Source organism: Mesitornis unicolor, unplaced genomic scaffold (assembly GCF_000695765.1).
Source record: "Mesitornis unicolor isolate BGI_N332 unplaced genomic scaffold, ASM69576v1 scaffold1938, whole genome shotgun sequence".
Classification (NCBI taxonomy): domain Eukaryota; kingdom Metazoa; phylum Chordata; class Aves; order Mesitornithiformes; family Mesitornithidae; genus Mesitornis; species Mesitornis unicolor.
In genome coordinates, this window is record NW_010202462.1 from 117,109 (window position 1) to 141,774 (window position 24,666).

The 24,666-nt window shown below is 39.1% G+C and overlaps 1 protein-coding gene across 1 annotated transcript in view; it reads right to left on the bottom strand.

Annotated features, from left to right (window-relative positions):
* The window catches only part of UBR3 (ubiquitin protein ligase E3 component n-recognin 3 (putative)), a 97,504-nt gene that overhangs the window by 60,653 nt on the left and 12,185 nt on the right, over nt 1–24,666 (bottom strand). The window contains exons 7-19 of the mRNA XM_010190394.1: nt 20,572–20,800; nt 15,458–15,637; nt 14,572–14,705; nt 12,292–12,378; nt 11,623–11,688; nt 11,446–11,535; nt 10,226–10,354; nt 10,089–10,141; nt 9,274–9,407; nt 8,159–8,244; nt 6,602–6,743; nt 3,250–3,346; nt 1,798–1,939 (exon numbers count right to left, since the gene is read on the bottom strand). Coding sequence (XP_010188696.1) covers nt 1,798–1,939; nt 3,250–3,346; nt 6,602–6,743; nt 8,159–8,244; nt 9,274–9,407; nt 10,089–10,141; nt 10,226–10,354; nt 11,446–11,535; nt 11,623–11,688; nt 12,292–12,378; nt 14,572–14,705; nt 15,458–15,637; nt 20,572–20,800 — 1,569 coding nt within the window. The remainder of the gene's footprint in view (nt 1–1,797; nt 1,940–3,249; nt 3,347–6,601; nt 6,744–8,158; nt 8,245–9,273; nt 9,408–10,088; nt 10,142–10,225; nt 10,355–11,445; nt 11,536–11,622; nt 11,689–12,291; nt 12,379–14,571; nt 14,706–15,457; nt 15,638–20,571; nt 20,801–24,666) is intronic.

Here is a 24,666-nt window from a genome sequence, read left to right on the forward strand (position 1 = left end):
TCTTCATTTTTGTTCCACGTCAAAATATCGTTGTATCTTCTACATCATCTCAAGCTCTCCTCTTCTTCGGCAGCCTTCCTGTAAGTCTCCTGTGCAGTACCTTCTCCAGACTCCACTACGTACTGCCACATCTCAGCCCCGTTCTTCCCCCTGCAGTGGGCCGAGGCAGCTCCTCTGGCCAAAATTACAGAAATCCCTGCGAAACAAGGTACTGCCACTCCAGGCAAAGTTGAGTCAGCCCTGCTATGGGGCATGCCCAGTCTGGGGCTGATTCTTTTGGGACTTCAACAGTTAACAAAATAAAATAAACAGGCACTGAACGAACACACAACGTAACTCTACAACGTCTACAGTCTGGCTAAATTCAGATCCAGAATCTTGATAAAAGAACGTTTAAAACATGGGAGAAAGAAGCAAGGACAAAATACATCCCTGTCTTGGAAACTCATGCCAGAACAGACATTCAGCATGAGAAATACCAGCCATGGGTTAAGTCTCAGCAAGATAAGGAACTACATGTCTGACCAACCAATGGGAACCCTGACCAACCATCAGATGTTCTACTACTCAGCTTCCAAAAGGCAGAGCTTAATTCAATAGTCTCTGCACACAAAATTCAGTCTTACCCATAACAGCATCAAATGTGTTATGGAGAAGGAAGAATTCTAAGTAAAACAGTCAAATTTGTATGTTTTATATTTTTAAAGTAGATTTTTGAAATTGCACTGCAGATAGTAAACCTAGAGTTTACTGAAATCATTCATTTGTAAGCATTACGAAGCTGTTGAGAAAAGGTCCTTTTCTGTCATAAAGGTGAAATCTACTGAATGAATTCAGCTAAAATCTAAGGTCTTCATTCATCTTAATCTTATACCAACAACTTACATGACAACTGATCAGGAAGAAAAAGCCAGCTGAAACAGCTCCGTGAGAACAAGCATGGCTTTTTGTGAACACCACACAGTTATTACTATACTTAACAGCGGATATTTCTATTCAACGGTTTAACAGTGAAACAAAACAAGAGCTTCAGGGGAGCTGGGAGCACTTAAAGAGCACAAAATGAAAGTCTGTCCAGGAAAAGCACTACTCAACTAAACCACTTTTTATATAGTTGGTCATCTGCCTCTGCAGCTCACTGCTTGGAAAGCACTTCCCAAGTACAGAGACAGATTCAAAGTCCCATTTTCTGGTGAATGTACGCTTCAAAAAGAATGCCTTTTTCTTAAAGAGGGCAGCCAACTGTGAAAGACAAAACCCAAACACAATCTAAAGGCATCAATTAGACCCGAAAAACAAGTGCTACAGCACTATCAAAAGTGAGAACATATCTGCGAAGTGATGTCAGAATCAACTGCAGTTATGAGACGTATTTACCATCAAGGGTCTAAAGGAATCAAGGCTGCATATTTGCAAACAAGCTGCTGATGCCTTGAAGCTCTGCAGCGGGAGCCAAAGGGACACCACTAACACCACCACGCTCCCTGAAACCATCACAGCACAATCTCCAGTGGCAACTCTAATGGTTAAGATAGTGTTCCCTCCAAGTAGAGTAGGGCTGCTCATTCTCTTGGACAGCTGACTTACCATATGTCTATATGAATTAATCATCCCTGAAATAATGAAAATGGCATAGAAATAGCATCCTCCTAGACTCAGAAAATAAAACAAAATAAAAACATTATATAAATTTGTACCTGACAACTGTAAATAATCTATTAAAAACATGCTTCTAAGAACTCATGCTCTAAAAAAATGGAAATCAAATACTGGACTTAAAGAGAATTATGACTGTACCTTGTAAAGGAGTGTGAACAGCACTATGTGCAGGGTTTTACAGTGTAAAAGCTTTATGAGACCTTTGTAACTTGGATGTAGTGGTGTTCTCTTCTTGTAAGGAGGCCATGGGTTCCCAGGAAATTTGCCACTTTGCTTTAAACTGTTGAAACAGATGAGACTTACGTTTAACACTGCAGCAACGCAGACAACTGCCACAGTTACAGGTAATTACTCTGCATTCTTTTTGTTTAGACTGACTTCAGAACTGACGAGCATTTCTAAGCCGTTTAATTTATTTAAGCAGCATTCCAAAAATAAGAATGTATACACAAACTGAATCCAATCTTATTTTTCTGTGGATTACCTCTACCTTCATAAATAAATGAACTTTATAAAGTTTAATGAATTTTTAATTACTGCTATGAACTTCAGCTATGACTTCAAGAATTCCATTTGCATTCTAAGAGGCACATAGAAGAGATGGAAAACTTTTCACTTCACCCAAAGCCACGTGAGTCACACATCCAACACAGAAACCTCACATCAGGAGGAATGGATTACAGGCAGCATTAGGAAGTGCTAGACATAACTAGCTGTAGTTGATGGTACCAGTGCTACCATATCTGTGAACTGGAAAGCTCAACATGGACCCATGTTTCTAATAATGAGCTGGAATTCAGTGCAGCAGACAGTGCAATTATTTAATACAACATTACTTTGCTCAAAATCGCTTACAGCATAGTTTATAGCGACCCTTTAACTTAATGGAATGAGCACAGAGGCAGAGGATTATTTCACCAAGTTTATTAGAAGGGTTTTTTAAACTTGATTTCTACTCCCAAGGTGTGAAATAAGACAACCAAATTTAATTATTGGAAATAAGAACCTTTAAGTGTAAGATGCGGTAAGGAATGGAATGTTAAGGGACAGAAATAAGAACAAATAATTTTGCTTCCTAGAATTCAAAAGTGCGACAAGGGTTTTTTCCTGTATTTAAATCAGAATCTAATTAATTCATGGTTTCCATCATGGGCTCATCCACAGAAGAAACCCATACTGGCTTCAATATAATTTCAAAACACAGAACACTAATGCTGTGCCTAAATGTCCCTACTATGTACCTACATGTAGAGTAAATAAAAACTGACAAAGCTGCTTTAAGTAACTTGCAATTAATTTTTAAACATTAACTTTTGGTTAAGTGTGTTAAGTGTTTTACCTGTGATGACTTTCACTACTTCGTCTGTGGCACTTCGGATATATTTTCAAACATTTATGGAAGAGTAACAGACTAAGCTAATGAAAACCCTGATACTGCCTCTGAATTTATGAACTATTTACCCAAGGGCAAATCTGGGGCCTGAAAATCTCAGTAACATGATCAGCATTACCAGACAGGGAGAATAAAAACAAATTACCAGGCTATGAGCAACCACATGATGCCACATCTCTAAAAATGATCCAACTTACAATGCTGTGTATCTGTCCATTGCAGACTGCACATCTCTACGGTAAACCGTTCGGAGTATTACCATGACAGGGTCAAATTCCTTGTCCCAGACTTCAGCTGTTGTTTAAAAAAAGTCACATGTTAAATTTCTCTTTACAGGCTTTACAAGTTATTCCAGATTAATTTCTTAACTAGCTTTAATGATGCAATTTTCTATTATATAGAACTTCTTTGCAGCAAGGCACCCTAATTTTTACTAATTCTTCCTCCTCCTCCTCAATATACCAATAATTACTACTACTTATCAAGATATCAACGTTTCACCACAAATATCATTCTCAGTTCCAGAACAGAAAGCGAATCTATTAAGGCAACGGATCTTTTCTGTTAACAAGCTTTATTTTAGTGCCTTCTAGCTTTCTTTTGTTATGTAATAATTCACAAAGTGAGATAAACGATAAAAAGAAAAATCACATATATGTAATAAAACAACAGTTGGAAAAAATTCTGATTTAAATTTTAAAGTCTAAGTAAATATCTCTATCCCACTGTCAGTATGTGAAAGCAGCCCTCGACAGAGCTTTTACTGATACATCTTGTTCTGCTTTCTCTCATTTCAAGTACAGGTAGGAAAAGGTCTTAATTATTTTTCACTTGGCACTTGATAGCCCAGCTCCTCTTGAAAATAAGAGACTGCAGAGCAGTTATCAGGTAGGTGGTGTTTAACTATGAAGTGCAGTGAGCCAAATGACTAGAACACCAGAACTTTTTGTTCAGAGTTGAAAATGGCCAAGTTTCTCATCAATAAGATTTGTGATCAATCCTTTACAGACATGCCTTTGTTTTATAAATAATATCTATGCGTTACCTTGGCATTAAAATCTTAGCTATTTCTTTTATTTAGTAGCTCCAAAGTAACTTTGAGAGTGGCTATTCAGAGGAATCACAGACAAAGAAGTCTAAGCAGACTATAAAGAAAGATAACCCGTTGAACTGCTGCTTTTTTTTTTTTGCTATTTACAAGTTATTAAAAACCCCAAAAAACAAAGCTTCCAATCTGTAGCCAAAGGAAGATGTTCGCTCTACTACCTGTTTGGAAGTGTTTAGCTCTCGTAACACAGCAATATGAAGGCAAGATTCAATGACCGCACCAAAGGAAGAAGAAAACCAGCAGACAAAGAACTTCAGCTGTACCAGCAGATATAACACAACCATTCTGTAAAGTTTTCACAGGCAAAAGCAGGCAGCTCTATCACGCTCTGGAGATTAACTTCCCCCAGGCAGGAAGACAAGTGGTCCCTACTCCTATTAACCCCTGCTAACATTACCAGTTCTACAGACACCCTCCTATGCTGCTGCGAGAAAACACTCAGCACAGTTTCTACTATGTATGAAATGTGATCAAATTTAGCTTGCAAAAAAATCAGGTTTTTTCTAGACAGAGTTTACTACTGCACTCTGAAACACAGACCGCGCTTCTTTGGGCTGCTGATGCAATGAGGAAAAAGGACTACGTGAGGGAGCCATACAGGGAATATTAGAAATGCGCACACAGCTCATGTTCAGCACACAGATCCACAGACATCAGGAAGAACTGTGTCCTTTGTTTAGAAGTTAGGGGGTTTGAAACTGATGGTTAACGGAAGCAAAATCTGGGGCTTCTGCAATCATAAAGAAGATTCCCCTCTCCCCTTCCCCAAATTCAGGCTAACAAGGGATTATGGGGAACAGATCTCAACATGACTTGCTTAAACCATGACAGGCCACTAACTACAGTTCTTAATAGCAACTGGAATGTCACCATTCTTTTAGAGAATCTATATAGTTTTATAAAGGTTATAAACACTTAAGAGGCTATAGAATCCAGGAAAATCATGCTGGCTTTTATACCTGCAGAAGCTCGTTCAGGTTTTCTATTGCTTTAAGAAAAAGGGATTCTGCATAGTATTCACTTTAGTATTCACTGCTACAGATGAGATAGTTTTAAAAAACTAAGATAAACAATCTATTCCAGAAATAAACTGTTAGAAAAAAACCCAAAAAAACCAACCACACATCAAAAAACCCCAAATTACTACAGTCAAGCATCAGATTTCCTGAAGTGTTATAATTAAAAATACCATAATCTTTTTTTTTCCTCCTTCACACTGTGTTGTGAAAAAGATCAGTATGTCACAGGCTCCAGAAACCAGACAAGACATACGGAAATGCAGTTTACGGAACAATAAAATCAAGTTATTTTAAATACATAGGTGTTAAGCTGCATAATGACACATCAAGGTACCAGAGCGATTCAATTCCCAGAACTTTCCTTTTGCTTTTATACAAATTAACCACCAGTGACGTAATTTTGTAAGAGCTTCACTAACTTATCAATCTCCCAGTAGAGAAACTGGTAAACAAATTAGTGTAGTATTGGTTCCTACATTAAGAACGGCATAAAAAGTCCTCAAAGGAACACAGGCTACAAACCAAATGGTTTCAGAACTGTCAGACCCCAACCCTGCCAGTCCTCAAGGGAGGTACCCAGGGATAGGAAGGAAGGAGTTAATCCCTCTTCAGCTTTGCCATGAGCTGAAGCACAACCAGAGCACATGGAGCATTTCAGATTCCTACAGGCTTATCTGCGCAGTGACAGGAAACAGTACTGGAACACTGAGTCCTTAAATTCTTCCTCTGCTTTGATACACCAACACTATGTTGAATCCAATTTAGATGACAAGCTGGTCAGGGGAAGAAACGTGTCATTTTTGCACGACAAGCACTGTAGAATTATAGAATAATATTCTATAACCAGTCTAGTCTCAACTTTGTTGTACAGTCTCGCTACTGAGTAGGAAAAACGCTACAGGCTATTAAGACAGTTAAGCAATACAAAAGAAAGAATTGGGTATCATGGCATGTTTAATAATCAAAATAGGAAGAAGCTGAAGTATCTTTACAACTGACACCTCACTAGTGCAAACACTTCTAAACTCAGATGAACATGCATCAGATTTTTTAAAATCACACGAATGATTAAGTATGCATATCAGTGAAAATTATTGAGTTCTCTGTTTTCCCTTGCTTTCGAAGGATACCTGATTAAGACGAGAAGCTCATTTTCACTCCGGATCAAAATGAATTTATTAAATGAACAGTCTTTAGCAATGCTCTTAAATCTAAGCAATAAACAATAATGAAAAAGACAAGTTTTGTGGAATTGTGGTAGTAGTGGTTTTGTTTTGGGGTTTTTGGAGGGGTCATTTATCATTGCTTGGTGGGTTGCTTTTTGTTATTTGATGTTGGATTTTGTTTTGGTTTTAAGACAAAAAGCCTCTGGTTAAGCATCTTACCACTGAGTATGTTACAAGAGGACACCGATTACCTTACCTTTAGGTGTGTACATTCCTTGCTGCATGGAACCTCCAGGCTCAAAAACAGGAGCTTTAAAATCAGCAACTGCTGACAAGACTGATTCAAAGCTTAAGCTTCCCGGAATAATACCACTTTTAGGATTGGGGTTTTCTGGAATGTAACGTTTGTGTTAAGGAAAGAAGAGTTAACTTAGTTCCAGGATGCAGCGTTTTACTTCCCTCTTGACATATTCAGTCACTTGTTTTAGAGGCCACACTTCGGCAGTGCTCTGTATTTACCACAAGAGGTCTGCGTGCTCCAGCTGCTATGGAACAGTAACTGCTACAGAAGTGAACCCAAGCCTTCTAGCCAGGACATAAAACTCCTTAAAGCCAGCCAATCCCCACATGCTTCACTCAAAAGGTAAGTATTACATGAGAAAGAAACACTACTATCTATCGTGTGTACACAGTTTTTGAACTTGCCTTTATTTACTATCATTTGGCTCTCTTCATAGCAAGATTACTTTGCATTTACAGCTAAGTACAGAAAAAGCAGGTAAACAGCTTGGGATCCATAAACACAGTAAGTAATTCTCCGTCTTGGATTGGCTATTTCTAGTTCTCATTTTCAGTAGAGATACTTAACTGACCTCCTGACATTATCACAAATTACAAGTAGCAGCTACAAATAAGGAAACTTCTGCTTAACGCTAAGTGATTGCTTGTACACGATTCACTTATTTCACATTGTAAAGCAACTGACTTAAGGGAATTGCTTTTTAATCTGCCTATTCTACATATTTAAGTGATTGAATCACTAGGTCATAGCATAATGATTACTAATTTTTACTACATATTTGTAACTCTCATTCTTCTCCTTTCCTATCTTTACAAAGTCCTAATATTTTTGCTCAGCGCCTATCCCTGGATTGCAAGCTCTTTTGGGAATCACCACAAGCTATTTAATTTGCCTACACAGCTTAATACACTGACAGCAGTAAAACCTGTGTATTTGTATTCAGCTCTTTGGAGATGTGAGCATAACACTGCGTTGAAAGACTTCCTAGAGTTTGCTGTTCTTCAAGTAAGACACTTCCCCCTGTAACACAAGCATTTCACTCTAATTTCAAAGCAGCATTCAGAATTGCTATTTGCATTTTCAGGTATTGATAACTAAAGCTAATACAGCATAGAGTGGCTTCTTTTTATACTGGCATAAAATTAGCAATAATCAAAGGCTCAAATCCAGATAAAAGCGATGCCTGGCTAAACTTTCTACAATGTCATTGTAAAACAGACTTTTCACCTCACACCTGGAAGACTTTTGTAGTGTTAAAAAACAATAAAAGGAACCGTTAAACATTTTGTACCAAAACTAACTTAAAACCATTACGACGTACAGCATATTTTGTAACTAGAAACAAAATCAAAGCTGAAGTACGCCTTTGCTGATAAGTTTGTGCAAACACACCTTTACACAATTTGTTATAATCACGTAACCTGAAAACACGTTCAAGCTCCAAAATTCCACTACTGTCCAGATACCTGCCGTTCTCATTCATAAATATTAGTTAATATATTCCAAGGATATAAGATCCAATAATGAACTGTGTGTCCTGTCATTCATACAGAGCTGGGCTACCATCTCTGCTCGGAGGATCTCATCATCTGTCATTCCTAGAACAGTAAAAGTTAAAAAGCCATTAAAATAGCATGGTTTTAAAAACACACATTCAGCATACATTTGTCATGACATACAAGTTAAACTTTACCATTACTTAATATTTGTATCCAGTGCTATAAGAATACAGAAAAAAAATGGGGGGCAGGATAGCACAAATGTTATGTGAAATAACCTCAGTCAGAAAAGACCGGTATAAACTGAAACTGTCTATGAAAAACACACAGAATCTTCATATTATCACAGAAACAAATCAGCCGCTTCCATTAAAGACATTTTTCTTCATTTCTATGCATTATAGAGTCATAGAATCATTTAGTGTGGAAAAGACCTTTAAGATCACCAAGTCCAACTGTTAACCTAGTACTGCCAACTCCATCACTAAACCACGTCCCCAGGTGCCACATCTACTTGTCTTTTAAACACCTCCAGGGATGGTGATTCCGCCCTGGGCAGCCTGTTCCAATGCTTGATATCCCATTCAGTGAAAACTCTTTTCCTGATATCCAATCTAAACCTCCCCTAGTGCAATCTGAGGCCATTTTCTCTTAGCTTATCACTAGTTACTTGGGAGAAGAGACAGATACTCCCCTGACTACAACCTCCTTTCAGGTGGTTGTAGGGAGTCTTAAAGTCTCCCCTCAGCCTCATTTTCTCCAAACTAAACACTGCCAGTTCCCTCAACTGCTCCTCATAAGACCTGTTCTCCAGACCCTCAATGTCTTTATTGTAGTGAGTGGCCCAAAACTGAACACAGTATTCAAGGTGAGGCCTCGCCCAGTGTCAAGTACAGGGGTACAATCACTTCCCCAGTCCTCCTGGCCACACAGTTTCTGACACAAAAATGTTATGTTTACTTCTAATTCATAAGGGATTAAAATTCATTAGTTGGCAAAAATGAAACCAAGTGTTGAATGCTCTAAGTTACTACATGGCTAATCAGCTTTATGGTAGCTATAAATGTTGAATATAATTGAACAGGTATGTTATTTACACACAAGTATTCCTAAAGCAGTGATTCTTACCTAAATGTAAACGAAGACTTAACAGAAGGACCAAAAACGTCAAAGCTCCTTCCAACATGGACCTTTCGTGCTCTGAATCAAGAACTGTATTTTGATGTTGCGACGCCATCGTTAACAGATCTACCACCTTAAATCTACACAGCAAAGATTAAGGGCAGAAACATCATTCTCCAACATTAAAACACCAATGTGCAGTGTACTGACAAACTCAGGATACCAGTCACAGCAACCAACAATGAATACAAAATGAAATGCATCTAATGCAGTAATATGCAAATATACATGAAAACCCTCTTACTTTTAAATCTGAAATTTTACTTAACTACCTATGAAATGCATATAGTGATATTTACTCCACCTGAAAACAGGTTATGTTTATGAACATATAAAAGCTAATGCAAACTAATCTGTTTTCAAACCCTGATTTTATTCTATCCAGAAAAGCAGACATACTTTCTGTGTCTCTTACTGTTGCTGCTCTATTTATCTCTATTTAGCTACTTCTTCAGGCTAGCGTATCCTGAGAGCTAGCACATGAACATGTGCAAAACTTGAAAAAACTGAAGATGCTCAGAAAATAAAAGACTGAAGCTTCACTACTGCACTGTAAATCAAAAGCCACACCTGTACCAGATCAAGGATATACCACTCTGAGATACCTCTTTCAGCAGAGCCCTCAGGTAAGTGTTAATATTGGCTAGAGAGAGTTGCACCACTGAACATGTGTATCAGATATGGACCCTTTCTCTCACATGTCATTAATAAGTCAACAGCTGGCACAACACTGAACAAGAGCATTCATCTTTTAAACCTACCTTTCAAAAACAGACGAAATAAAATAATCAGGATCCAGCCGAGAGGCACAGACCTGTGGAAAGAGAATAAATTCATTTTATTCAGCAGTTTGTTTGTAAACAAGCAACAGCTTGGCTTCTCAGAAAGCATAACTTACTTGCAGCAGATAAATGTCAGGATCAATCATTGAATTGCAGAAATGAGACTGCACGTAAGTCATGGCCTGTCCTTTAATCTGTAGGCCATTTCTAACCCACATGTTGCTGTGAATTTCAGAAAGACTTGCCTGTTCAGGTAAAGTAAAATAAACATTTACAAACATGACAGAGATATTAAGCTATTCAGTTCAAAATTAGCATATCATCAATATATTATCATGTATATATGTACATACAGACTACAACTGTATTTAAAGTATACTTTTTTTTACTAATTTACTTCTCCCCGGGAGTGAGGGATGAAAAGGAAACACTGCAAGTACCACACCTTCATATAGCACATTTCAGATAATGAAAGCGATCAAAGCCAATGAGGTGATTGATTTATTTATTAAAATCTTGAAAAGTACTCCAAATATGAAAGCACCATGGTTAAAACGGCATTAGATATAAAAGCAGTGATTACAAATACTGTTCACTACCACTGACATAAAATTACATAAAAATTTGTAAATAAAAATGATGCTGCGTGGTGCATCCATTCTTGAACTCATTCTTAATTTAAAACCCGAAATTTTCAGACTCAAGTTTCTTCTCAGCTTGCACTCCATTGGCAGCTATGCCATGAACAAGCAATTCCATGTTTTCAGAGGGCTGGTTCCTTCTACCCTTTTGGAACTTCTGTAGTGAGTATTATTACCATACTTCTCAGAATATGACAACTAATGCCACATCCTTAATTTTGGAAATAGTAAGAAAAAAAAGTTTATCCTAACTAGTCAGTATATTGTAGTTATTGTTGTCCCATCACAGAATCACAGAATGGCTCAGTTGGAAAAGCCCTCTGAGATCATCACGTCCAACCGTTCCTGTCTACCCCCTAAACCATATCCCTAAGTACCTCGTCTACCCGCTCTTTAAACACATCCAGGGATGGTGACTCCACCACCTCCCTGGGCAGCCTGTGCCAGCTTCTGACGACCCTCTCAGTAAAGAACTTCCTCCTTATCTCTAACCTGAACCTCCCTTGGCACAGCTTGGTGGCGTTTCCCATCAAAATATCAAAATAATGCTTATTTTGATATTCCACAATTAAGACATACTCCCCTCTTGTTAAATACTTCTAAATATACTTAAATGACAGGGGTTAAAAGAATGAAACATCAGCTTTTTATTGTATACCTCTAGATCCCTATCAAAGTCAGAAGTCTGCCCATACCTGAATCTGAAGTGGGTGAATCATTAGTTTCATCAGCATCTCCTGATCTGGCAAGATGGTATCCAGATCTAGTTCTTGGCATTTGACAGCCTAGAAAAAAAAAGCAAGCACACACTGTACTGAACAAACACACAACAGGGCATTCCCATCTTCCATGCGACTGAAACACGTGCTTACCTTACTTAAAAACATGGCAAAGTAACGGTGCAATGGCAAATGAAAAGTAACTTGGTTAGGAGCTGGCTGAAAGTAAAACAGAGAAATTTTAATAACATACATTAAAAAGCCAAACCTACAAAATGTCTTTGTCACAACCCCCAAGAACAGTACCTTGCATGTCTTCACTTGATGAACTTATTTTCCACTAACCTGGTATTACTTAATTCTCATGCACTTTGATTGATTCAGAAATTTCCCTTATTCAGACTCCTGTAGTTAATGTCTTACTAAGCCCCTAGAAGCTAATGACACTCTGAACTGATAGAGTATTGCTTGCTAAGGTGGCAAAGCTACTCCCCACTACCATATCAGAAGAGGACTTGTTTTGCCATTGCTTCAGCTCTTCATTCAGCAGAACAGCAGTACAGCCAACGGCACTTCTTTTAACACACACAGCCTAGGCTTGCACCCACAAATCTAAACTATCAAGACTACAAATGAAGGATCCTAGGACATAACATTTGTAACTATTAACTACAAACTCTAATTTCAGCAAGGCAATCCTTTTTCAGTAAGTACCTAGAATTATTATTTCATTTAAGGGATGGGGTCAGGGGTAAGTGTATCACCTTTGAAGTTTCCTCAGATTTTCACAGTACTTCGCTTAAATTCACTAAGGATACTTACCTCATCTACAAAGTTGATAGCATCAAACCAGTCCTGAAGTGCTTCAAGGCAGTATCTGACAACATTTCGTGTGTATTCCTGTGTTTCCTGCAGCAAGAGAAATCAGTGTACTACACAAGCCAAACCAGATTGGAGTAAGTGCCACTGTTTGCTAATACAAATAAATATGATCTTTTTCAAGAATATTTTTACAGTACATAGTTTATACCTTCATCATTTGGAAATTAGTAAGTATTAGGATGGTTTCATTGTTACTCTAGAAGTCAACCATTTCAATGGTGAGAATTAAGGCACCTTCAGAATGGTCAGGTCGTCCTAGTACCTAATGTTGTTTAATTTATCCATGTATTTTTACCAAAAATTTAGAGATGGAAGCATTTAAAAAGAAAAAAACCAAACAAACGCCTTTCCATACAATCAAAAGGAATGGGTAATGTCCTGTGAGTTTTATCTATGGAAAGGTCCTTATAGTTTGCTAAAACAATGCATCTGAGACGCAGTGACAACACAATAGTGCATAGATTTGAACAATAAGCAAACCTTGTTATGATTGTATGATGTAACTCTATAACAATGCCCTAAAACTCAAATATATTTCAGATTAAGTCACCTATTTCAAGACTAGAGCTCTACATTGCCCTCCAGGAGCAAAGCAGTGATGTGCAAGGAAGGAGGGCAGCAGGGGAGTTAAACCAAACAGCCCTGTGAACTTTACAAAGCCTCGTTTCTTAACTGACTGTGCCTTTAATCTTCCCTCCCCCTAAACACAGACTCCAGAGCTGCCCCATGCTCTCAGGATATCTGTGGCACACTTCTCATGAAAAGCCAGCAGCGCTTTGGCCAGCCGCAAGCTGCACAAGTGCCGAGTGGCTCTGTCAGACACCTCCTCATCAAGAAATGCCACAGCAACACTCCCATCCTGCTGCTCCACCCTCTGTGCTGGCACGGATCCACCGGCTGTCCCTCTCCTGTGGGAAGTGAGCTGGAATCTCTTCCCACCCATCAGGTTTCACTAAACAAGTACAACAATTAAGCTATGAAATTTCTAAAACTCTTTCAGACTTACTGAGAATGACCAAAAGGTTCAAACACGGGGGTGGAACATGACTGACGCGCCTACGGGCAGAGCAAGGAATCACACAAGTCTTAAACACAGGGCAGACCTTCCCATCCCTAAGCTTAAAAGAATGATTCAAAAAGCCCGAAGTTGTAATTCAGTTTTCAAAAGATAATTTAGACCCATAAATTGCTGTCTGCATAATGTATTAGCGCAACTTATATCACGGAAAGTCTTTTGCAACTGCCTGATTTAAACTGTTTTAAAATTGCACGGTATGCTCGCACACATCTCTTCAGCGCACAGTTCAATTCAGGTATTAAGTTTCTTAATAAATTTATTTCAGAGATAAGCATTTATTTCATTAAAAAGAACCATAAACTCACAATAAAGTTTTTTCACATGTTAAATATTCCTGTAAGCTGACAGATTCCATTTTTACTGTAACATAATATAATTTACAGTCTAGCAAACAGTCATAACTCTAGGTAGGAGATCATGAGGTGTCAGAACCTAAGACGCTTTCAATTCAGGTTGTTAGTAAAAGAAGAGAAACCTATAAAGTGCTCCATCCCTCCTCATCACGACGTGTCTGTTTTCAGATGCACTCACCATTATAAACACATTAGGCACAACTTATGTATCTGCTTTTCCACTGAACACAGGCAGAATGACTCAGAGACATTTATCAAGTTCTTAATCAGATTAGAAGTTACTCCATATGCACAGCCATATGGAATGACTGCACACATCCCAGACTTGCAGTCCCAGTTCAGGAGACAATAAATTAGCTACAAGCATGAATTCTATACTCACTATACACAGAACCAGAGCTGATTAGAGTTTTACATGTTTGGTAGACAAAGACAGCAAAACCCAAGTCTTTTCAAACACAAAGCAGACAGACCTTTCAGATCTGAGAGCTCTAGAAAAAATCATTAATAAAATCAAGAATAATGACAGAGAAATGTTAGTCTTACCCTAACTTTGCAGTGTGACAGAAGACCCCACATTGGCTGGGCACAGGCTTCCAGCTCAGCAGCAAAGGCAGCATAGTACGTCTGCGATTCAAACTCCACGTGCTCATTTAATTCTCGCTTATTTAAATTCATACCTTCAAAGATTTAAGCACAAAGCAGAGAGACCTTTCAGATCTGAGAACTCTAGAAAAAATCATTAATAAAATAATGACAAGAATAATGACAGAGAAATGTTAGTCTTACCCTAACTTTGCAGTGTGACAGAAGACCCCACATTGGCTGGGCACAGGCTTCCAGCTCAGCAGCAAAGGCAGCATAGTACGTCTGCGATTCAAACTCCACGTGCTCATTTAATTCTCGCTTATTTAAATTCATACCTTCAAAGATTTAAGCAGAGTTATACAAGCAAATATTTAACTAGGGCTGAGTGGAATGTGGTATTTTTAGTGTTATGCATTCACACACCTATTATGACCAAAACCCACAAAGTATAACAATCTATCTTATTTAGCAGCACAATAATACAGAAAATATGAGAAGAAGAATGGAAGTTTGAACAGAAATAGACCAGAAAAGACCAACAGCTCTAGACTGGTCAGTAACTGCAGTCCTCGCTGTTCAGGTGACATTAACACGGACAGCAGCCCTTCTGCCTTGAACTTCACTTGGTCAATGAGAACATTTGGATGGAAAATGGTCCTCCTCCTAGGCAGAAAATTTATCGGCATGGAGAAGTTAATGACTTTTAAATATTTTTTGAAATAATAAAAAAGTTTCTTCACAGCAGCACGTGGAATAAGATCCAGATTCATCAGACTGATTTACCAAATATTTAAATTTAGAACTTCACCACTGAAACACTTCTAGCACAAGTTATGATTTGTACTTTAAGTACCACCTGAGAATTTTGGCACCATGAATTTCAGTCAAGTGCGGTGCAATTGCTCTTTAACTAGTTTACACAAGACAAAGACCCATTAGATCATTTACCGCTCCCTTCCAGGAATACAGACTTAAGAGAATACTAAAGAATTAAATATTTACATACAGCAGCGTACAGCTTTTACTACTGCGAACATTAAGGTGTCTTAACAACCTTGCATTAGCACTGATTATAAAAGTCACGTACCTTGAAAGAATGAGACAAAATTCATCCACGTTATCAAAAGACCATGATCTTCCAAAAATTTCTTTGCCACACTTTGGTGTGAAAGTATGTTTATGAAATCACTAACCAGGGGCCAGTAAGTATTATTCTTCAGTAGTGCTTCCCCACAGTTCACCACAACATGTAAGCTATTTTCTTCATCTAGATTTAAAAAAGAAGAAAATTAAAGTAACACCTTTTTTTCTTGTTGTTGTAATTTTTAATTAAAGTTAGGAGAGAGCACAAAAATAAAAATTAGGATTTCCTGTAATGCTACAATGTCACACACACAAACCACAGAGAAGAACAACTGTTATCTGTGGTACTTGAGGCTGTTTTCTCATTGTGGACTCATCAACCCGGCCTCCCCTCAGTAGGAGACTGGGCTGGTTTTCGCTGGGACAGAGTTAATTTTCTTTATAGTAGCTAGTGTGAGGCTTTGTGCTGAAAGCAGTGATGATAAAATGGGAATGTTTTAGCTGTTGCTGAGCAGTGCTTGCATAAAGTCCAGGCCTTTTCTGCTGCTCACACCACCTCACCAGCGCGTAGGCTGGAGGTGCAGGAGAAGCTGGGAGGGGACGCAGCCAGGACAGCTGACCCCAACCGTCCAGCTATTCCATACCACATGGTGTCATGCTCGGCATATAAAGCTGGGGGGGAGAAGGGGGCACATTCAGAGTGATGGCGTTTGTCTTCCCAAGTCACTGTTACATGTGATGGAAAGTAACACCTTTTTTTCTTGTTGTTGTAATTTTTAATTAAAGTTAGGAGAGAGCACAAAAATAAAAATTAGGATTTCCTGTAATGCTACAATCACACACACACAAACCACAGAGAAGAACAACTGTTATCTGTGGTACTTGAGGCTGTTTGCTCATCGTGGACTCATCAACTCGGCCTCCCCTCAGTAGGAGACTGAGCTGGTTTTCGCTGGGATAATTTTCTTTATAGTAGCTAGTGTGAGGCTATGTTCTGGATTGTGCTGAAAGCAGTGATGATAAAATGGGAATGTTTTAGCTGTTGCTGAGCAGTGCTTGCATAAAGTCCAGGCCTTTTCTGCTGCTCACACCACCTCACCAGCGCGTAGGCTGGAGGTGCAGGAGAAGCTGGGAGGGGACGCAGCCAGGACAGCTGACCCCAACCGTCCAGCTATTCCATACCACATGGTGTCATGCTCGGCATATAAAGCTGGGGGGGAGAAGGGGGCACATTCAGAGTGATGGCGTTTGTCTTCCCAAGTCACTGTTACATGTGATGGAGCTCTGCCGTCCTGGAGGTGGCTGAACACCTGCCTGCCCGTGGGAAGTGGTGAATGAATTCCTTGGTTTGCTTTGCTTGTGAGCATGGCTTTTGCTTTACCTAATGACCTGTCTTTATCTCAACTCACAAGTTTTCTCACTTGTTCTCTTCCAGGTCTCTCCCTCATCTCAGGGAAGGGAGTAAGGAAGTGGCTGTGTGGCACTCAGTTGCTAGATGGGGCTAAACCACAACAGACACATACTTCAAACAGTATAGCAACCTCTTAAAAGCAGCTTATTAATAAAACCATCACAGCTATGCCTTTTTTGAATCCTATCAAGAAGTATAAGACAACCAAACAATACCATTTCTATTATGAACATCTGAAATCTATTTTGAATTTGACACGCTTCCAGGGAGTAAGCTACCTTACAGCATGCAGACAGGAATCTGGTGATCAAAACCTACACTGGCATGTTGAGTCTGAGAAGGACAGCAGAGAAAAGCATTTCTGCTCTGAATCTGGGACAGAGAGAGGGTTTATGCAGCCTTCCTGACACTAGGGCAGGAGAAGGGTCCCAAAAGAAGAGAAATAAATCAGGGGGGGTTACAAGGGGGAGAAGGAGGGAGAAGTCTCCTCCCCAGATCACAGAAGTACATCCTCTACAGCTGTCAAATAAATCTCTTTATTTCATTTTCATAAGATGGACCCTGGGAAAGACCAGAAGGGAAACAGGACTGGTCCTGGATTCACGATCCAAGGGAAATAACTTCCAGCACCCATCTGCCAGTTGCTATTCTAGTTCAAGTGAACAGAAGAAACAAAATCTTACATCCAATAATCATCAACCTTGAGGATGGCTCTTGTCCAGTTCAAATGCACTGAGGGACCCTTGTCGTTACCCTTCACGCAGTGAAAGGGTCATCAGCTGTACAGCACAGCCACAGCTAAAGACACTGTTATAAGAGACTCCAGTCTGCCGTGGATGAGGCACATCTGCATCTGGAGTGGTTCCCTTTGGTGTATGTGTAAGCTTTATCCCTCCCCTTTGTTGTAACTACTGAAGAAAATACTTCTTTTCCTTTTTACTCTGAGGTTGTTTATTTTGTTAGTTTATTGGTACTAGGGGAAAAAAACACTACTCGTCTGTTAAGTCAACAGGTTTTCTAACCTGAAGTCACACACTATTTTGATCTTGACAAGTTTTACTTTCCAGGAACACTCCACAGTCAGAAAAAGGAATTAGACGTAATCCTGAAAAATATGCTGCTGGAATTGCACACAACTATTAACAGATACCTTCTTGTTACCATAAGGTAATACAGAGCTCCATTTCTTAAGACTGACTCCTATCTATTACACTGAAGCACTGGAAGGAACGGGAAGCCAGAAGCATTCTGTGCAGGTTCTCAAACTTCTCTGCCACAGTTGATCAAATACTCTTTAATCTCTCTCTCGTTATCTGGTACATCTGCGAAGAAAGGAAACTAAGTCTGGTTGCTCGGCTGCCTGGTTCCCATGTGCTCACACAGCCCAGGCAAGAACAGGGTAACACCTCAGTTGGCTCTGCCTGAACCCACTGAATGACTCTGCAAAGACCCAACAGCTCCATGTTGTCAATTCTCTGCCCCAGTATAGATTAGACAAATCCAGAGTTACTTCAAATTGGCAGTGGCATTGCCTCTTATTCAGAGTACTCTACAAGCCTGGGTTAATGTACGATCAAAGGAAAAGAGTTACCTTTTTTTTAAAAAAAGGGGATGAACCATTACCAAAACTTTCTCCTTGGGATATAAATTCTTCTCCCACGAAAAGTTCAGTAAGAGGAAAAATGCTGATAGAGAGAAAAAAGGTCTCTAAGAGCACAGGGACAAATCTTCCTAGGGAGCCAGTTGTATCATCTGCAGCTGTATTTCACCTTCTCAACCTTTCACATCATGTGTGGGAGAGGTCAGCTGAACTAGTAACAGTTCTGAAGTTTCTATCAGCACAGCCCCTGGTGTACTCTGTGTCAGGAACACCCCTTGTCACTTGGCATCCACAAATACCCCTAATGAACTGTACACTTTTAAAAGGTGTCATTTAGGAGGTGTGAGCAGTGCAAACTAAAGGTGCCTTCGCAGACACAGTTCCTGCTCCATGTTCTCCATGCTCCTCCCCAACACGTCTTCTCCATCTTTCCACTGGCTGGATTTGTAACCTTTGTCTCATCCAGATACTAAATGATCTACTGGTTCATGCTAGCTGCCCAGACAGTATTCTCAGTACAGCTCCACCAGCACAGACTTCTAAAAGACTTCTCACTATATCCATCATCCTAAGAGATATCTTGAACTAAACACCAGATACAGGCCCAGAGAACTGCAAAAAGCCAATAAGAATATGAGAGAGGAAAAAACCCAATAAAATATTTTATCAAAATTTCTTCTGTCAATTTACAGTATGCCCAACCCCTCATACATAAAACAGCGAGGAGGAAGTGTTGTGAAAACACTGAAAAGCACCAGACAGATTCCATTATGGAGTCTTAGCTAAGAGAAAACTGGCGCTGGGGAAAACAGGTCACTTCATGTCTTGGGATAGCTGGTCCAGGGGCAAGTCTTTTCTCACAAATCCATCACAAATGTATCTGATGCTATTTAACTTACCAGCTCCAGTTCACGTCATTAATTACCTGGACACTTCTTCAGAGAATCAGTCTAATCACAGACACAGCCTTTTTCAGTTTGGCTGCAAATTCTGATCCATTACAGAACCTGACCACCTTGCTAGCAACACCCCATGCCGACCAACAAGAAAAAACAAGGACTTAAAAGCAGTTTCAAATGGCATTGCACCAATATGCCATTAGTTCAGCAAAAGTCAACTGACAGGCAAATTGTTAAAGAGGAAGATTCAACATTTTTCTGTGAATACTGTGAAGCAATCTATGTAGGGCAACAGCAAAGTTTCTCATGCTGAAGCACAGCTGAATGAGGGCACTCCACAGCAAAATGACTGAGGATTGCCTGTTTCAGTAGTCATTCTGTATCAGGCCATACAGAGTGGGCTCAGAGATAAAGGATACCTTACTGTTCTGTGCAGAAGCGGACAGTACTTACTTGACAGCAGCAGTCAGCTTATTTAGAGAGTATTTTCAAATTCAAGCTAGGATAAAGAGGGCTGAGGGGTCTGTGGTCTGTTAGGTACGTGACAATGTGAAAACCAGAAGTCAGCAAGAGTTGCTGTGCCAACATTTTCACATAAGCACAGGTAAAACAAGGAAGGTAGAAACTTTCCAGCTATTTTCACTGGGAAAGGTAAACGGTGTACACTAGTTAAAATTCAAATTGCCACTCTGTTAACCAAAAGCTTGATCAAGTTATTGTATTTACAAAGCATTAAATCATTCTCCTCTAATTATATCAAGTTTTCTTAAGGCAATCATGGGTAAGAAAAATTAAAAACTATTTTAAATGCTTCAAATAGATTGTGAAATACTTTAAAAATATTTATAAATTAATAAAGGTCTCAGTTTGCATATATAATTTCTCATTCAAATGAGCTTCACAAAGAGTGTTTATGCACTTTACCCAAGAAATGAAGCTGGCAACACAATACTCTGTATTGTACACTATAGAACATTCCTACAGACGAAAAATGTACAAACCAAAGGATAAAACATCAGTATCACTCTTGACAACTACCTCTACATTTCTAGGAAGTGTTGAGACTCAGTCTCTGCCATACATTTCTAGACACTGTGCATTCTTGGAAAGTGATTGGGGGGTGGACTGAATACCAAAGAAAGAGATTAAGTTTCCTCTGTAATCAATTTATTATCCGTGGAAATAAGCAAACCAACAAACGAACCTACCTTGCAATTCACTTTTAATAAGGCAACTTTCCATCATGTATAACAGAACAGTGACCATAATATCCAGCAGCTGACATTCCTCTGTTACTTGGCGCGCTAGTTCTTCATTGCTGAACAACTGAACGCTGATATGCACAATCCTATTGGACATTGTGTCCGATTCATGGCTTTTCTTCAGTGTCTTCATAATAAAAGCATAATGCTGAACAAAAGTTTTGGTAAAAGCAATCTGCAAGTTACAAAGAAATGTTGATGTTAACGAGCACTACGCAAAAATTACAGCTTTCTTTCATTATAAAATATTCCTTTACAAAAGTACAATCAATATATCCTAGGAAACATTAGTTGCCATCAGTTCCCTCCAATTTTATTACCTTATACCATCTTCTATCCTGTACTTTCCACACAAAAAAAAACCTCACCAGAAATACTGAAACAAGGTCTGATCATACCTGTGAAAGCAGTAAAATTCCAATAACGAATTTATCCTACATCTTTCATATACTAAAACAGGGACTAATGTCCCCAAATGATACACTAGAAACAATGATATTAGTGGTACCTAATAAAGCTGCCTTAACTTATCACCTGCACTCGTCTACCCATGAAGTTAAGGTTTTCATTCATGTGTCAAGGATGACTTTTCAACACTGAATGTCATCTGCTATCATAACATCTTCTATTGTTTTAGTAAATCTTTAGCAAGTTCTCCTAAATAAAGTCATTAGCAAGCTCTGCTATTCTTCACACAACTGTTTAGGTTTTTCAAACCAGATCAGTACTTAAATGTATCAATACACAAAATATCAATACACATACATATAAATCTTAGTGCAATTCCTTGTCACACTCCATTAGCCTCAAATTGCATTGTAAACCAGCCTCCTGCACTGCATGTACGTGTGTGCATCTCTACCAGCTTTGAAATCACTTCTCGCTTGGTACTTCGAGTTCTGAACTAACACCATCTGGACTTGTGTGGCTTCGTAAGAGGAGATAACACAAGCTGTGTAGTGATGAAAATTTTCAGATCAAAGTCTAAAATCTCCTGGTTTTTTTCTTCTGGAAGTATTAATCTTTCATAAGAATAAAACCAGACATTTTAAAACCACCCTCAGGCAGCTGTGTTTTCACCAGACTGTTTACAAATCACTCCTTCACTTTACCTGCTTCACACTCGGTGCTCTCATATTTTTATTATAGTGCCACCACGTTATTTAGAAAAATATTTCCAAAAATATCATGATGCCATAACGCTGCTGTTGAGCGCAAAGACTGCTGCTTCCAGCAAATGTCCTCAAAAATAAAGTTGCTCATGCAACAGAAACGGACCAGATCGGGGATGAGGATGTCACTACAGGAAACACTTCAACAGTGCTTAACCTGCCTTCCCTCAGCTGGTGTGCAATGATGCAAACCTGCATCATAATTTAAAGTGTCTTGTGTGTACAGCACCCAGCATAACGGTAACTGTTTTCAGCTACAGCCTTTTCACAACAACGTACTGGCAGTACTTGTGCTGAGTTAATACAACAACATTCTGCTGTTCCAAGGCAGAACAACCTGTCGTATCATTTCCCTTACACTAAAGCTTGAGACAACTTTAATCATTGGCAATGACATAAACAGAGACATTTACACTGTTGTTGTTAGGCCTCAAACACAAGTGATACACCTGATATTTTAAGAAGTTGGTATATTAATGCTGTCAGTAAAAAAGTGTACTTTATGTATTACTTTTTCACATTGTATTATGTTTAAATAGGATTCTCAAGTTCTGTGATGTAGTAACTATGTTTTACTTGTTTTATACAGCCCTTTCAATTCAAGTTGATTGCAAAAACATGGTCCTCTAAAATAAAAAAAATCCAGAATTTGTCCTATTTATTTTAAATCGGCATGCAGCAAAACTTTTTGTGCCTCACTCATATGTGATAATGAGCTTCTGAAAGTACAGTAAACGTCTATGAATATAGTGTAATGATATTCTGTAATACACTTAACTAAAAGACATAAGCTTTACTCCTACATTCACTTCCAAATTAAACAAACACAACCCTTTCCAATTTTGAGAGGAAGACACAAAACTCATTTCCAGAAGTTGAAATGCTGAAATACCGTGGTTAACTGCAGTTTAGTACAAAAAACCAGCCATAGACCAGCAAACCATCCAGGCCAGTATCCAGCCTTTGAGTGACTAAAGCTGTACACACAGCTACGGAGAAACACAGAATGGAGCGAGACAGCAGATACTGACATGGCACATCTCTCCAAAGTCCTCCTCAGCTCCCAGCCGTTTGCAGTAAGTGGCTTCCCAAGACACATGTTTTCCTTATATTTAATTACCTTCACTGACTCATTCTCTATGATTTTGTGCAGCTTCTAAATTTCTAGCCTATGCAAGAATTGCATTTATTATCTCGCCTCTCCTCTTGGTGGTCACTCAACAATCCCAAAACTCTTAGGAGCCTAATATCAATCCCATGTTCTAGTTAGACCTTGCACCTCCCATGTTCATGTTTGCAATGCAAATAAAAAGATAGTTCTACAAGGTAAAAGTTGTGCTAAAATTGTTTCCTGCAGAAAAACTGCAGAACAGCATATCCAGGGGTTAGTGAAGTCCTATTGCCGTAAGTGCCCCAGTGTTCACTATACGAGATGCCAGACAAGGCACAGCATTTCCAATAATTATGTTTGTTGATTCATTATCTCTACCAGATGCTTCTGTTTTTCTCTACTTCCAGTATTCCAGACTTCAGCAAAGCTCTGCTCTTGGTTGATTCACACTCTCTTCCATCAGCTTCCTCTTTACTGCCAACCCCTTCTTTGTCTTCTCCTTCATCACATGAGGGTCAGTTCTGTTTCTCTGGCCTTTTGTTTTAACTCTTGCAGAAACCTGGTCCGCACCGTAACATCTCTAACTTCTTGGAAGCTCCGGTAGATTTCTCTTCCGTTTTCTTTTTCTTCACTTGTAAGTCTTCCAAGCTCCAAATGTCAGAGTGTCCTGGAAGGGGTGCCACAGGCACAAATCCTGTAAGGCAAAGACCACAGTTTGTTGTGCTGACTCTCTCATGCAAAAGCTGGGGAAAGGGCAGGGGAAAGCTACTTAACTCAGGGTTTTAGCCCATCCCTTTCAGCACCTCTTCTGGATATCTAGAATCCCAAAAGAGAAGTTTGTTTCCCTATTAAAAGCAAATAAATCTGTGCAACAGAGATTGCTGGTGGCCCACTGATTGCTGCATAGGTGGATTCAGCCAGCTCTACTATGTTTACACTGGAGGTCAAAGACTTCAACAATTTCAGAACATGCACAGATAGCCAGCTCTGTGCTCTGAGTCTGGCCAGCTAGCTCAGTTGATCAGAAAACTCACATAGCAGAATTCTGCTGATCTGATGAGCTAAATCAGCTCATGAAGAATCAGACAAACTGCACAACAGCAGAGACAGCAAAAATTAAGGCAGCCCATGCAGGGTGATGGGATGAAAGCGGCAGAAAGCCAAGATATCACTTGACACAGTCTACACTCCTGCAGGTGTTTCTCCTCTTTGAGAACGCAACACGATTAAACAGCAAATGAGCTTTTCCTTCATAAAAGCTAAATGGAAGCTCGAAAGAGAAAGCATTCTTCTAACTCATCCCAAAACGGTATGCTCTCTCTGTACACATGTAAAAGGCAGAGCCACTCCTTGTAAATTAGCCACAATCCTCATAGATGTGTTTAAAATTCATGCATCATTGGCAGTTTTGCAACAAAGCACAGGTATCGTGGGGAAAAAGTAGTGTTACTGCCTCCCTAGTGTTGCTGTGTGATGCCTTTCCTGCTCTGAGTTTCCTTACTACTGAAAAATACATTTTGGATAATCACAGCAATTAAAATAAACACAGATAATAAAAGATTTCAAATACTTAGGATTTGTGTTAGTAATAAAGCTTGTACATAGGAGTTAACCATGTAATCAAACACAATATGAATGTTTAGATAATCTTTTCATCTGAAAATACAGTATTGATGAGTGAAAGATCGACTATTTCCAGATAAAGGCGACTGCCAATAGAGAAACCAAATATACCATGGACTTTGTTTTGAGTATATA